Source organism: Eulemur rufifrons, chromosome 14, assembly GCF_041146395.1.
Source record: "Eulemur rufifrons isolate Redbay chromosome 14, OSU_ERuf_1, whole genome shotgun sequence".
In the NCBI taxonomy this organism is placed as follows: Eukaryota; Metazoa; Chordata; class Mammalia; order Primates; family Lemuridae; genus Eulemur; species Eulemur rufifrons.
The window spans coordinates 35,531,848-35,546,960 of NC_090996.1; the positions used below are offsets into that span (position 1 = coordinate 35,531,848).

Below are 15,113 nucleotides of genomic sequence, written 5' to 3' on the forward strand. Positions count from 1 at the left end.
TACAGCATTATTTATCACAGGACCTCAAAAATCAGTAGCACGAGGATGGTTCGGTAGAGCAGTGACGGGCCAGGAGGTGAAGATTTGACCTGGGGGCCACTCGGTACCTGTGGAAACTACCCATTTCCGCAACTGCGGTCAAAGCCAGCCACAGACAACACGTAAATCAATGAGCACGGTTGGCTTCCAGTAAAATTTCATTTACAAAAATGGTGAGCGTACAGACCGTAGCTTTATCTACATCTGAAGCAGCATATTTATAGGTAATAAAAAAAATACTCAGCAAAGGAACGATGAAACACCATGAAAAATACAATTAATGTTAATAAAAATGTATGTTCATGATATCACAAGGATTTAAATAAACAAAGCCAGCAGAGCATGGCCCACTCACTGGGCAGTGCCGCCTCTCCCTGCAGGACTTTCTGCCTGTTCCTGGGCGCGGCCTGGGGTCTAGCCGGCTACTCTGACAGATGTGGCAAGCGGCCCCTGCCCCCGCTCAGGGGACTCCCTCCCAAGTCAGCCTGCGCGTCCAGGGAAGGCCCGGGGAGGGGAGGACCACTACTTGGTCACGAATCCCTGTGACACAGCAGGCAGCAGTCTCGGGCAGGAGGTGGAAGCAGCAGACAGAAACGCTCCCCAACCCCACTCGCCAGCAATGGCTTCCCAAGGCACGAGGAGGAGATAAAAGGCCACGGTCAGAGGGCGAGGCCGGGGCTTCCACGGGAACCTGCCACCCTCTCGGCCATGTAGGAGGGATGCACAGACAGGGGGAAGGCGCAGGCGAGACGCTGAGTGCGCCAGCTGCCTCTCACCTCCACAGCTCACTCACCTCGTACAGCCCCTCGAAGAAGCTGTTCTTGTCCTCTGTGCTCCACGACTCCCACTGCCGCCGAGCCCTCTTGCCTTCTTCCTTCTCACCGCCCGAGGACCCTAAGTTCCGGGAGGAGGGACGAGAGCCCCCTGCAGGGGCGGCGGGGGCAGCCCCGGACACATTTCCAGATGACGATCCACCACCTTCAGCTCCTTGGAGAGAAAGGACCATAGAGCGATCTGCCCCCGAAAGCTGGAGGGAGGGCCCAGCGCCCCAGGCCCCTCCACCCGGGACCCACGAGCGCCAGCAAGGCCCTCAGCAGTGACAGAGCCCTCACCCGACCAAAGGACTCTACAAAACGCTTCCACAGTGAGAGAGAGGAGAAGAGAGCTCTTGTGGAACAGCTTCACAGCACCGTGACGTGCTGCGCACGATGGAGACAGAGGTCTTGCCCCGCCAAGAACTGAAGTCTCACATCACATTTCACTGCATCTTTCTTTGTCAAGTGGGGTTTTGGCTGAAATATTCTCCCCGTCTTTACAAATAAGTGGGTTGAGAGTCAAACTCAAGAAAATATTTAAACGTCTGTAAAACACTACCCTCTGTGAGAAATAATCAATACTTCAGAACCACCAGTCCTTAAGAATCTTTAGTCCTTGTCCTTGATCAATTCCCACCGACAGAATCTGGAGTTCTGAGAGTGACGGGAGAACCTTGGGGATTCCACTACAGCACCAGCTCCTGATCTCGAGCTGAGCGTCTGGACAGGGCGCTGGGAGGGAAAAGCACGAGAAGACGCAGGCTGCGTCCTCCTGAGCCGTGGAGCTGTGGGCTCAGAACTCCGGCGCCCACGAGCAGGCAGGCAGGAGCAGGCAGGCAGGCATGGGGTCAAAGGGCACAGATGAACTGTTTACAGCCCCGCACTGCTCCCGCCCCTCTTAGAGGAAACGGAACTCCCAGCATATCCCTGTGGTCACGGCTACTCCTGTGATAACCAGGATTCTCTCTTCCTGGAACTGCTGGACCACAAAAAGCTGAGAAACCTTCCAACTCTGAAACAATCTTACAACAAGGGTGAAAATGAGATCATAAAGATAAAAATGCTTTAAAAAGTAAAAGCCAGACAACTGTAGATTATTGTTAAAAATGCTTTCCTAATGAGATAATCCTGGGCCCTGCCACCCGGGACTCACTTCCTGGCTGGGGGAAGCTCCCCAGGCAGCCGGTGCTGGCTGGGGCTCTGCTCCCGCCCTCGGTAGGGTCTGCCACCAAGGACAGGAGTGTCACAGGAGACCACCACAAATAATAGAAATAAAAACCCAAAGGCTGCTAGTCCACATGTACTTGCGAAGACTGTCTCTGGAAAAACACCAAAAACTGGTGCGGGGGCTGCCCGGAGAGCAGGGGGAGGCCCAGGCTCGTGAGAGCATCTCGGGAGAGCGCGAGTTGGACAGGGCTGATCCCCTGTCGGCCATCTGGGGCCAAACGCTCCGGCACACGCAGATGTGCTCAGCTGTGGGGACGCGTCTGGTTCCGGTCTGCAGAGACGTGTCAGTGTGGCGACGAGTGTGGCTGGCTCATGAGGCAATGCGACCAGGTGCACAGAAATGCTGGCTTATCAGAGCTGCCCTGTCCAATTCGGTAGTCTGTGAGGCCACTTAAATTTAGATATTAATTAATTAGATTAAAAAATTAAAAACTTCGATCTTCACTCATACCAGCCACACTTCTGGTGGTCAGCAGCCACATGTGGCTCGTGGCCACTGCAGTGGACAGCACGGAACATTTGTACCAGTGCAGAAAGTGCTGCCAGACAGCGCAGCGTTTGCATGTTCAGTCCTCACAGTCCTAAGCGCACTGTCACGGAGTAAAGGCAGGCTCCACGTGGGTCCCACCCCAGCCCCCGGAGCAGAACGCCACTCAGGGACCCTCTGCGCCACAGCGTGGGCTCCGCGAGGAAGTACCCAGCACGTTATTTGACGTCATCCATTCCTCACCAAAGCAAACCTAACGAGCCTGGTGCTGCCCAACCGTTCCCCACAGGTGTGGCCACTTTAGGGTAGGCTTCCAGGAGTGGTCCGGTCCGCTCTCTCCCCTTTCTTGGCAGTCAGAGGCGCTTTCCTTGCAAGCTAAGGGCCGGTCCGGATGCCGTCTTTACAAGACATCCTGGCCCACCTGGAGCCCTGATTCCTCAGGCCAGTTGTGTGAGGAAGGGTTGCCTGTCCCCCTCTGCGCCACCCGCAACAAAGGACTTCAGAGTCATTTCCAGCTTCGTAAGGAACAATCACTAAGCTCTCTTCTCCCAACACCACACCTGCCGAGCAGCGCCACCACACAGCGCAGGCTTACGCTGCCGGCCACGCCGCGTTAGGTACCTACCGGAAGTAGTAGACAGACGTTTTCTAAAATTCCATAATCTAGAGGCCTTGATAAATTCTGCGAGATTTTACCAGACAACAGCATGGTCACCCAGGCCAGAATGACAGTAAAGGATAACAGAGCAGAGCGTCTCTGAGCCGGAGGCGGGGGAAGGCCAAGGGCACGACAAAGCCAACCTCGGGCGTGAGAAGGTGCAGCAGTCAGAGTGACGCTCCCGCCGGACAGGGGAGAGGTTTGGGGATGCTCAGCCTTTCAAAAACGGCACCTCCTCAGGAGAGGGAAACAAAGCAGTAAGAACCACAGAGCAAAGCACATCACCCCCGAGTAACCATTTCCAATGTTTGGTGCCCATCATTCTAGACCTCAAATGCTTTTTAAAAGTAGAGTAGAATCACCAACTCCGAGTAGAAGAACGTAGCATCCAGTCTCCCCCAAAACTCTGGCCCTGACAGCTCCAGCTCCAGCAGAATGAAATGGCAGGTGGGAGCAGAGACACCTGGCAGAACACGACGGTGACCCCGGAGAGGCCACCTCCCTCCAGGGAGGGAAACAGAGGTGAGAACCCACAGGGGAGCAGAGAAGTTACCAAGGAGAACGGAAGGCGTGGAAAGGTGAGCCAGGGAAGGAGAAGACGATTCTAACAAGGCGGGGTCGGCACAGGGCATTCTCGGGGGTGGGAGGGGGTGTGAAAAGCACAACAGAAAGTAGAGGGTCAAAGTCAACGTTTCACCCGCGTCTATGTTTCTGAGACCACACAGAGCGTTAGTAATAGTCTGCGTGATGAGAAGTCAGTATCCAAGAGTCCCAAAGTGACATGCGAGGAGAACAGGCCCCAACAGTGGGCTCCTCGAGAGCAAGGATGTGCGGCTGCCACGCCCAAGCCTGGCCCACAAGCACGGGCCATGCACCCAGCAGATGCTCAGTGACAGGTGAGGGCCCTCCCTGTGCTCCCTCTGCCCCAGCCGGCCTGGGACCGGGGCCTCCAGAACTGATCCCACCCTTGCCTCTCATCCACTTCAGCACCACCGTCCTCTAGCAGCCCCACTGCCAAGCCCCCCGGCCATCTCTGACCAGAGGAAGACACCCAACAGCCTCCCCTGGCCTCCCCAGAGGAAAGGACTGAGCAGAGGCCCAGACACAGACTCTGCTGACTTCCGTGAATCTACTTCCAGGACGCTCTCGAGAGCACCAGATCCAAGTGCCTTCTGCACAGCTGAGTCCTTCACCCCTGAATGTTAAGGCAAGCGCAGTTCTCAGCCATTAGCTTACCCAACTCATTCTAAGAGGAACCTAAAGTTCAGGCATGTTGAGTGACTGTCCCTCTGCCACACAACTGAATTCTGAAAGTAGAATCCAGGTCCCCTCACTGCTGATTCAAACTGCTCTCCAATGTGGTACCAGTCTCGCTAGGGTTGACTGCATCAGATAAGAGATTTTATAGCTTCTTTATTATTATCATGAGATGGGGTCTCAGTCTGTCACCCAGGCTGGAGCTACAATAGCGTGATCCTTCTGCCTCAGCCTCCTGAGCAGCTGGAATTACAGACATGCACCACCACACCTGGCTAATTTTTGTTTTATTTTTTATAGACACAGGGTCTCGCTATGTTGCCCAGGCTAGTCTTGAACACCTGGCTCAGACACCTGGCATCAAGCAGTCCTCTGGCCTCAGCCTCTCAAGCAGCTGGGATTACAGGCACAAGCCACCATGCCTGGCTCAAGACATCTTTTAAAAACACCCAGAAGCTTCAAGCAGCCCACAGATTATGCAAAATGTAAATAAGAGTAAATTACCTATAGTTGTTTACTGACCCCTGAGCACAAGCAACCCTGACTTCAGACTACAATGCCCAAATTTGGAGATGATGCATTTCCCCCTCCTCAACGGAACTAAAGTTTTTACGGGTTGGGGGGCCAAAGGAAGCAGAGAGTCTCTGCATCCACCCCCAGAGTCCTCCCAGCCAAATAACCCCAACAGGCACCAGCTCGGGAGTATTCCTGGGACCTACTCCCCCCCAGGCGGGCCCCCACCCCGCCAGCCTACGCAGGCTCCTCCTGCCGTCCTGTAACCTTGAAGCAGAAGCACCCTGCCCATTAACCACCTTATGCCTGGGTTTCACTGCGTTATTTATCGAGGTGAGGTATTATCCAAAACATGGACTAGTTTGCCTGGGGTCAGCCAGACAGTGAACTGCCAAACAGGGCAGAGCATCAGGGGCCCTGTCTCCTGACCCATGTTCTTACAGTTGTGGTCCCAAATGCATCCCAGGGTCACTTTGGCGGTATGGTGGAACCTAAGGAACATTTGTTTTGGAATCAAGCTGATCCACTGATTTCTGATCTGTTGCTTACTTTCTGTTTAGGCTGAGCACTTGATTTAAACAATAAACTTCAGTTTCTGCACCCATTTAAAAGCAAAGCTGCAGGGATGCAAGATGCCTGCTACTTAGGCATTAAATCTTAGCTACCATCTCCTTTACCAATTCAAAAAGATTTTAATTTGGAATCATACTAAAAAAAATATTTTTCTTTGAAATCAACAGAACGGTCTGTTCTTATAGAGAAAGAAAACACAGCTGTATGGAGAAAAGCCAAACAAGGAGACTTTCCTTTTCTCCACAAGTCCTTTCCTCCAAATTCACTGTGAGGTTCTCAGGCCCTTACGACTGAAATTGCAACCTGGGCAACACAGCCCTGTCTCTACCACCCCGCACTCCCCCAAAATTAGCCAAGTGTGTTGGTGGCGTCTATAGTTCCAGCTACTCGGGAGGCTGAGGAAGGAGGATGGTTTGAATGCAGGAGTTCGAAGCTGCAGTTGAGCTGTTATTGTGCCACTGTACTCCAGCCTGGGCAACAGAGCCAGACCCGGTACCTAAAAAAGAGAGAGAGCCTGAAATTGGCAAGAGGGGTAAGTAGTCAACCAAAGGAGCTGCCAATGGCTGAGCTGAATATTCCTTATTTGTAACCGAAATTACAACGTTTTCAAGTGAAAGATGAAGTAGTGTTCATTTCCTCACCGAGACATGCTCACCACCCCAGGTAGAGATTTCCACAGCCTGTAAGGGCGAAGTTCCTCTCGGGACTGTCAAGGGTTAGCTAGAGAACGTGCTGGGTGGGGGTGTGCTGTCACAACCGGACCTTCTTTTCTGATGACTAATGGAGGTGATGACCGAGCAGAGGTCTCCCTGCAGCACGGAGGAAGGGACATCCCAGGCACGGCAAAGTACCTCCAAAGGACCCACACAGCCCGTGAGCAGACAGCAGCCAATGGGAGGCCTCACCGAAGCTCAAGGGCAGACGCTGGCCAAGAAGTTCTTCGAAGCAAAGGAGACCCACTTCCTACTCCTCTCCAAAAGGCTACCATGATGTCTTAAATTTATTATTTACTTAAACAAACATTTGCTTGCTGACGTAGTGAAATAGATAAGTCACCAGGAACACAATTCTAAAAAAATTTGCACTTTACTAATAAAAAACGTAACGTAAACTCAAGTGCTGCTTTAAGCCACACACTGAAACAAGAGTTAGGGACAGAAGCACCCATGATCTGAGCATGAGGCTAACGCAGGAAACGTTGTCTACCTTAGCAAACCGCTCTCTACTGTGCAGACAAAAGCAAACCTCCCTTCATCATTTTACTGCCCAAAATTTACCTGAATGAACACGGACGTTTCAACTCTTCACCTTACACACCGGTAACCAAGTCCAAGTTATGGAGTGCTTTTGCACCAACACCTCATTTCATTTTAGCAACCACACTTCGAGAGGGTAAAGCGGTTACTATTGTTCCGTGCTTCACAGGTGAGGACACCTCTCCGACAGAAAAGCAAATTCAAGAGGGAAAGTGAACAGAGTGAGGTCAGAGGACCAGGGTAGCGGGGCCATGAACAGGACCCTAGGCCCAGGACTTCTGAAACCACTAATGACAAACCCTTGAAGGTACCCGAAGAGCTTACTTGAGTTCAGACGCAGACCCACGGGGCTTAGATATACCTGTGCCTAGCAATGAAAAACTACTTTTTCAAAACAAGCAAAGACAGTAAAGCAAATTAATCAACCAGCAACTTTCATACCAAAATAAACTTATAGGAGGCAAGTTCTAAACTCTGAAACCCACTAAGTTACCACCATATTAACATCTGTAGGTAAGTATACTTACACCAAAATTCTTCCTCAACTAGCAAGGCTGTGATCCCAGCCCAGCCCTCTCTGGATAAGGCAGAAGTGAGCTTAACGGGACACATTTGGCACAGGTCTACAAAACAGGTTCTGTTAACTCTTGAAATACTTACTTTTTAAATCTACCAGGACATTTACTAAATTTAAATTCACATTTCTGAAGGAACTAAATGGAAATTTTTCATGTGAAACTCACTGGAAATTGATGCGTTAATTCGTCACTCATAAAAAGTGCTGCAAAGTTGATCTGAAAGAATTTAAGAGCAATTCACCTGTGTAATTAAGAAAAAGTTCAATGCTGAAACGCGAGTCAGAAAAAGCACAGGACAGGGGAGTGCGGGCGCAGGAGGACCACACTGCCATTTGGTTGGGTTTTGGTGGGGACCCCGGCTAAGCGGCAGTGGTCTGGATCACCTCAGAACGCCAGGACAAACACCACAGAGGGTGCTCGTTTTGGTGGGCCGGGCTGTTTTCACCACCCACCACGCTGGGGGAGACCTTCCTGCCGCCCTGGAGTAAACTCAAAGGGTGCATCTCTGTGCCCTTCACGCCCGCCAGCCGGGGCCCTGGAAGCAGAGGACGGCGAGCCAAAGTCAGACCCCAGGGTCCCTTTCCCCTTCTTATCAGTCTCCCCTGAGTTTCCACAGTCTGTTCCTTTGTTGCGTTTCCACTACCCGGATTCTGGGAAGAGATACAGCAGGTATGTTTCTCTTCCCATTTCTAAACTATTGTCCGCCGTTTAAAATAGCCAACCTTAGAAAATCATCAGGGAGCCTTCGGGAAGAAAGCAGCCTCGGGGGATCTTTTACTCCCCGAAGGAAAGATACTTACCGCGTCTCCACATAGTTACATACAGCAGAGAGGGGACACCTCCCCCCATCAGTGCCACCGAAAGTGGGGGCCTCTCCGCAGGCCTCAGGATGCGAGGGCTGGGGTGGAGCCCGGCCGGGGAGGGAGGGGTTCCTCGGCGCCCGCGGCCACCGAGAGGGGCAGGGGTCTCCCGCGGGGACGGGCCGCCCTACCTTTTCCGCGGGGCCCCGAGCCGCCGGCGCCGCCGCTGCCCACCGCGCACGGCGGGTCCTTCCTGGGCCTCTTGCTCTGCGGCCGCACGCTGGACCTGAGGAAGTGGTGCTGGTCCTGGGGGCTGCCCTGCGGCGGGGACGGCGCCCGCGGCGCGCCGGGGGGCGCGGGGGTGCCGTCGACGCCGGCCCGGGGGGTCTTCTCGTCCCTCTTTGTGCCGCGGCTCTCCTCGGCCGCGTCCGCGCCGCCGGCCCCTTCTCCCTCCAGGGACTCCTCATCGGCCGACCGCTTGCCCAGCTTCTTGAGCCCTTCCTCCCCGCTGCCGCCGTCGCCCAACTTCACTGTCATCCTGCGCGGGGGAGCGGGAGGCGGCGGGTGAGGCGGCGGCCGGGAAGTTTAGCGCCCGACTCCCTCTCAACATGGCCGCCGTTGTTTGTTCCAAATCCGCGCCCGGCCGCCCGGCCCGGCCGCCCGGCCCGCCTCACCCGCACCGCGCCCGGCCCCGCCGCCGCCCCGGGCCCTGCGGGGCCTGCCCAGGACGCGGTCGGGCCGAGGCCCGCAGCCCGGCGCCCCGGCGGCCGCGGGGAGGGCGCGACAGCTCGGCGGACCCCGGCCCGCCCCAGCCCCAGCCCCGGGGGGCGCGGACGAGCGAGGGTCCCGGGCCGGCGCGGGTCCGGGCGCGGGTCCCGGCCGCCCGCCCCCGCCCGCAGCCACCTACCCGGCGGGGCCGCGGCTCATGGCCTGGCCCTGCGCACCGGCCTGGCTCCCTCGCCGCCTCGGCCGGCCGGGCCGCAGCCACAGCCCTCGCCCCTCGTCCCCACCCCCTCCCCGCCCCCCGAAACGCGCGGGGCTCCCGGGCCCCGCGCACCTGCCCCGCGCGCCGGCCCCCAGAGTTGGCCCCGGAGGAGGGCCGAGCAGCCCAGATCGACCCCGGGACGGGAGAGGCGCGGGCCCGCCCGCTCGCACGGGGAACTCCATGGTGGCCCAGTGCCTCTGGTCCGCCTGCTTATTTTAAAACAGACATAAAGAATAATCAGCTCCGGGTCTCTGGGAATCTTCTTCTCAGGGTGGGAGATGTGTGCTGCTGCAGGGATTTACCGATTAAAAATGCTTTTACAACAAAGGAGCCTGTTGCATGAAACAGGTTGGAGCCACCCAGGAAAGTGACAACCCGGTCTTGTCCTGGTCCAATTGCAAGAATCAGTAGAAGAAAAAGGTGTTAAAACTTTCTTGGTAACAATTAATAAAATTCTTGCATTAACTTTGCTACCCACTGCCGTGTAAAACGTCAACGACAAAATGCAATGACTTAAAATGTCGGCAGCCCAGAAAGCACAGCCAGTCAAAAATAAGCTAAGAGAATCAGGTACACACCATCTTAAGCCCAGAAATAATCAGTAATGTGTACATGTAATGAAACAACGAAGATAAATAAATATTAGATTCCTCAACAGATATTGACAGCTACACTCAACACAACTGTTCCAGGGTACATTTCCATCTAAAAGGAAAACAAGAGCGAGGCACCAACACACTGAAATACAGGAGCGTGGTCAAAGGCCTCTCAGAAAGATTGGGAAATGGGTAAAAAATCGTAATAATACCACTACTCTGATGTATTCTTGCCACAACACGATCTGTAGCAGTTTTCATCTCTTGGAACCGACCTTATAAATCACCTGAGTTCAGGCTAGCTTTTAAAAACCCTGCCAAAGAACAAAACTATGCAAGACAAATCCTCAAACTCAAAGGACTTCATGGCACAGGACTTTTCACTTTTCATTCTCAGCCCATCCATTTCTACTGAAGAAACCTAAATCCCTAAAGGCCTCTCTCTGGGCTCTACAATGGAGCATCCCGCTCCCCAGAGACTTGTGCCAAAGCTACCCACAGTCACCCCAAGACCCAAGCAAAACATCAGCCACAACAGAATAAACTCGCCCGTTTGCTGGGCTTGATACTGAAGACACCAACTGAGCACAAAAAGACAAGCTTTTCGGAATTCAGAGGACTTCGACACCGTTCAGACTTTTCCCTAACGCCAAAGGAAAACACGGAGATGGAATCCTTTTGCCGAAAACCTCCAACGTTACTTCCTGACCCTTCAGAGAGGTGCAGTCACCTCCAGCCCCATCCCGGCTGACACTCTTCGTCACGTTTCGGGACGGGACGAGCGGAAACCTCCCTCCGGGGCAGATCTCCGGCCGCACGCCGGCGCTGCCAGCGCAACACGCCTCCGCCGAGGGCTCCGCGGAGCCGGCCGGCCGGGCCCCCCCCGCGCGCAGCAACGCCCCAGGGCGCAGACGCCGCCCGCCGCCCCTCGGGCTGGGCCGGGCCTCGCCGTGGCAGCCCGGCGGGGCGGCCGATCGCCCGAGCTCCCCGCTTCCGGTCACCTTTTTCATCAACGCCCCGCGGCAGCCTGGCTTCCCGGGCTCCCCCGGGGCCTCCCCGGGCGCCCGCAGACCCGGCTGGGCCGGCCAGCCCCGGTCCCCGAGCGCCGGCTGCAGCAAGGCCGCTTCGCCGGTCTGCTCGTCCGGCTCGGGAGCGGTGGCCGAGAAGCGCTTGCCCCGGCTCGTCCCCTCCGCGGGCCGGCGTGAGGCGAACCGGGCTGCGGCGCCGCTGTTGCTGCCGCGCTCAGCAGCAGTTCCGGCTACGGCTGCCGGTGGAGACCGCGGAGCCGGCGCGCCGGGGCGGGACCGGGGCGCGCGGGCGCAGGGGGCGGAGGCGGGGCGAGGCGCGCGGGGGCGAGCACGCCCCCCTATAGGCGCTTCCATTGGTCAGAAACGGGTGCGCGCGCTCGTACGCAAGAACAAGGGGCGGGAGCGGCAGGGCGGGCCTGCGGCACGAGTACTGTTGTGTCGCCAGCCTCGTGACCGTGCGGACCTGCGTCTCTTCGGATTGGTGGACCGGCAGCCAATAGCTCAGTGCCCTGGCTGTCATTGGCTACGGTAGTGTTGACGGATGCGTGAGAAGAAAACGCCGCCGTAGCTGCGAGTCTGGCGTCGGGCGCGAACCCGGCTTCTGAGGAGAAAGCGGAGGGCGTGTGAGGGGAAGACGCGCCCTTCTGGCGTTAGCGTAGCCCGCGGTGCGGGGCGCTTAGGTCGCTTCCATTACGGAGACACGGGCGCGTTTTTACAATTCAGTGCTTCCCGAAACGGGGTTCTGAGGCCGATCCCGCGCGAGCGTCCTCCGCGGCCGGCCTCGCGGCGCTCGCTGCCCTCCCGGCGCGCGACGTGGGTGCTCGGAGCGCGCGCGCGCCACGGGACTGGCCCGGCTGGACCGCCCTCTCGCCACAGGGGTCCGGGGCCCCCGAGGCCGCGGGCTCCTATGGTAAACGGCCGGGTGACGCCAGGAAACGAGGCCTAGTCGGCCGCTTCTCCCTCCGGCGGCCGGCGGCGCGGAGCCCGGCGAGGAGGGTGTGGGCGAAGGGGGCGCTCCGGTCCTGCCGCGTCGGTCGCCCTCCGCCTCTGAGTGGCCCGGCGGGTCGGAAGGTGTGGCCAGCGCCCCTGGACACGGAGGTCCCCGGTGCGGGCCCCACGTCGCCGTCACGCCCCGAGAGGATCCCCGCCTCTCGGCTGCCCTCCGGAGCTAGGGACTCAATTCGGAGCGCGCAGCGGCGGGGCCGGGGCCGGAGCCGCCCGAGCACTCCCGATCTCCTTCGGCTCTTTCCGGCAGTCTGAGCCCAGCATCGGTCACCTTCGACTGTTTCCGCATTTCTCGCTCGGCGTTGTCCCGGCAACGCACGGCAGCGCAGCGGCCTGGTGGAGGTGAGTGGCGTCCCGGGTCAGGGCGGCCCAGGTCCTGGGGGCGGGCACGGGCACGGGCGCGGCCGGGGGTCAGGCCGGGGACCAGGGCCCGAGGGCAGGGCCTGCTGGGTCCCTCCCGCGAGCCCGCCGCCGCCGAGTCCCCGTGGCCTCTCGCGGGTCCCATCGAAGCCAGGGCGTGCTCGGCACAGTGTCCGGCCCATGAGAGCACAGTTGCCACCTGCGGGCACTGCCGCGGGCGCGCGGTGGGTGCCGAGTTGCTGTGCGAGTCCCTTTGGAAGGGACGGGGTGGGGAGGTGGCACCGCCGTGCACCCCCAGCTAACAGCAGGACGGGGAGAACAGCCAAAGGAAAGCGTCCTGCGCTGGTTAAGCGCCCCCAGCTCAACACCAAACCTGCGCCCGGTGCACTGGTCGCAGCCGAGGCCGGACGGGGGCTCGGGGCCTGGGGGCTCTGGAGGGCGGCCACTAGTTAGTGCCTGTCCCGAAAGTCCACCTTTGGGGTCCCTTCCTCGGTCCCTTCTCCAGGGACACGGAGAAGCGCTACGCGAAGCCTTGTTTTGATACCGTGTAACCCTCAGTTGAATGAGCTTAGCAGACTTCCCGTCGGTTCTGAACTGACGCTATTAATAGGTTGTCGTTAAGTAGCCGTCTCTCCTCGGCTTTGGTAGCTTTTGAACTCTAGAGATAATACTTATTGTCAAAACATGTTAAAGTGCCAGTGAAAGGAATGGTGAATAAGTTATACGTTGTATAAAATGGACTTAGGCTGGCCTAAGTCCACTTCTTAAAACTAACAAAACCGCAAGAATAGGGAGACTCCATCCCTACAAATACTTCAAAAATTAGCCAGGTGTGATGGCACACACCTGTAGTCCCAGCTTCCTGGGAGGCTGAGGTGAGGGAATCGCTTCAGCTCAGGAGCTTGAGGCTGCGGTGAGCTGTGATCGGAGCATTGCGCTCCAGCCTGGCAACAGGAAAAAAATCCTGTGTCTGAAAACAATAACAACAAAAAACAGCAAGAACATCTCCCCTTGTTGATGAACATCTTCATCCAAGATGCACATATTGAGAGCCTGTTGTGTGTAAAGCGCCCTGTAGGGCCTGGGAATGCTCCTGCGGCTCCCGCCCTGCGCGCAGATAATACGGGGAGGGACGAGCCATCAGACACATTTGCAGTGGAGTCTACATGCAGCTGTGGAGAAGCACAAGGCTGTAAGGGGACACTGGGCAGAAGCACAGGACGATGTAGCAGAAGTCAAGTTCAGAGAGCTTCCTGGAGAAGGGGCAGTTTTCTGAGTACCCGAAAGAGGGGCATGGGGGGAAGAGCCTCTGGAAAAACCCCAGGCCGGAAAGAAAAAAAAGGACATTAACATTCATACTTATTACAAAGTGATGTTTGAAATAAATACAGAGGGAATCAGGTTAATTTTATCCAAGTGCTATCATAGTTCTTCTTTATTACCGCAAAACTAATGTATCATTGATTTTTAAGATAAATATTTTCACGAAGTAAACTTGTTAAATACAAATGTCCCATAGCCCAGGGATTAGACTCTTGGCTGACTGCATCACGTTAAAACTCACTTTAAAAAGTTTTAATCACCCAGGTTTTGTATTATTACTTCTTCTTCTTTTTTTTTGTTTTTTTTTTTTTTGTCTTTCTTTTTTATTTTTTTTCTTTTATTTTTTATTATTTTTCAAGCCTTGAAGGGAAGTCACCCAGGTTTTGATCTCATGTGTTTTCCCTTTTAATGGCTTTGTTTGGAGGTTTGTGTAAGGACTTGACTCAAAGATAGCAGGCGCTGACCAGTGTAGATGTCACCTCAGTGTATGTGTGAGTGTGTGTAGGAGGTGGGGTCTGCCCTTCTTCACTCCCTCCCACACGGGAGCTGGTCATGCCCTGGGGACCTTGGGCTGGCACTCGTTAAGTCCATGGTGGTGACAGCACAGCTTCAAACACTTTAACTTTGTTTCGTATTCAGGGCATACATGCAGAAAAAAGGTAAACGTTTGAAATGTAACAGTTCATTTATACCCATGTGTCTTCCAGCTTCTCATGGAAGAGCATTTCCTTCTCCAGATCCAAACAGCCTTCCCAGCTTTCTCTCAGACCATGGCTGCATTGCCAAAAGCAAGCAGTAAGTCCATGATGCCCTGCTCGCTGTTTGTTTATTTTTAGAGGCAGGATCTCGCTGTGTCACCCAGGCTAGAGTGCAGTGGTGCAGTCTCAGCTCACTGCAGTCTCGAACTCCTGTCTCAAGCAATCCTCCCACCTCCCAAGTAGCTAGGACTACAGGCACACGCCACCACGCCTGGCTAATTTTTTAATTTTTTGTAGAGATGGGGTCTCTACAAAATTGGATCTCTGACCCTCCTGCCTCAACCTCCCAAAGCGCTGGGATTTCCACTGCAGCTAGCCTATGCCCTATTTTCTTGATAGAAATTTGCAGGTGTTTAATTTTTTTAAACAATTTTTTATTGTGATAAAATATATGTCATATAAAGTTTACCATGTTAACCATTTATAAGTGTACAGTTGAGTGGCATTAAGTACATCTACATATTTGTGTAACCATCACCACATCCATCTCGACAACTTTCTCATCATCCCAAACTGAAACTCTGTCCTCATTCTCCCCCAACTCGTGGCAACCATCTTTCTGCTTTCTGTCTCTGATTTTGACTACACAGGGCACCTCATATAAGTGAATTATATAGCATTTGCCCTGTTGTGTCTGGCTTATTTCACTTAGCATCGTGTCTTCAAGGTTCATCCATGTTGCAGCATGTGTCAGAATTTTCCTCCTCCTTCAGGCTGAATGATATCCCATGATATGATTAGACCAGTTTGTTTATCCATTCACCCATCAGTAGACTTTTGGGTTGTTTCCACTTTTTGGCCATTGTGAATAATGCTGCTGTGAACATGGGTGTATAAATATCTGTTCAAGAACCT

At 55.2% G+C, this 15,113-nt stretch overlaps 2 protein-coding genes across 2 annotated transcripts in view; one reads left to right on the forward strand and one right to left on the reverse strand.

Moving 5' to 3' along the window:
• The window catches only part of CRAMP1 (cramped chromatin regulator homolog 1), a 53,787-nt gene extending 42,965 nt beyond the window's left edge, over window positions 1-10,822 (reverse strand). Inside the window, exons 1-3 of the mRNA XM_069487113.1 lie at window positions 10,786-10,822; window positions 8,395-8,741; window positions 833-1,026 (exon numbers count right to left, since the gene is read on the reverse strand). Coding sequence (XP_069343214.1) covers window positions 833-1,026; window positions 8,395-8,740 — 540 coding nt within the window. The 5' untranslated portion in view covers window position 8,741; window positions 10,786-10,822. The remainder of the gene's footprint in view (window positions 1-832; window positions 1,027-8,394; window positions 8,742-10,785) is intronic.
• A 582-nt stretch (window positions 10,823-11,404) lies between these two features.
• IFT140 (intraflagellar transport 140) overlaps window positions 11,405-15,113 on the forward strand; it is an 82,573-nt gene continuing 78,864 nt past the window's right edge. The window contains exon 1 of the mRNA XM_069487114.1: window positions 11,405-12,159. The gene's annotated coding sequence lies outside the window, so the exon portion shown is untranslated. The remainder of the gene's footprint in view (window positions 12,160-15,113) is intronic.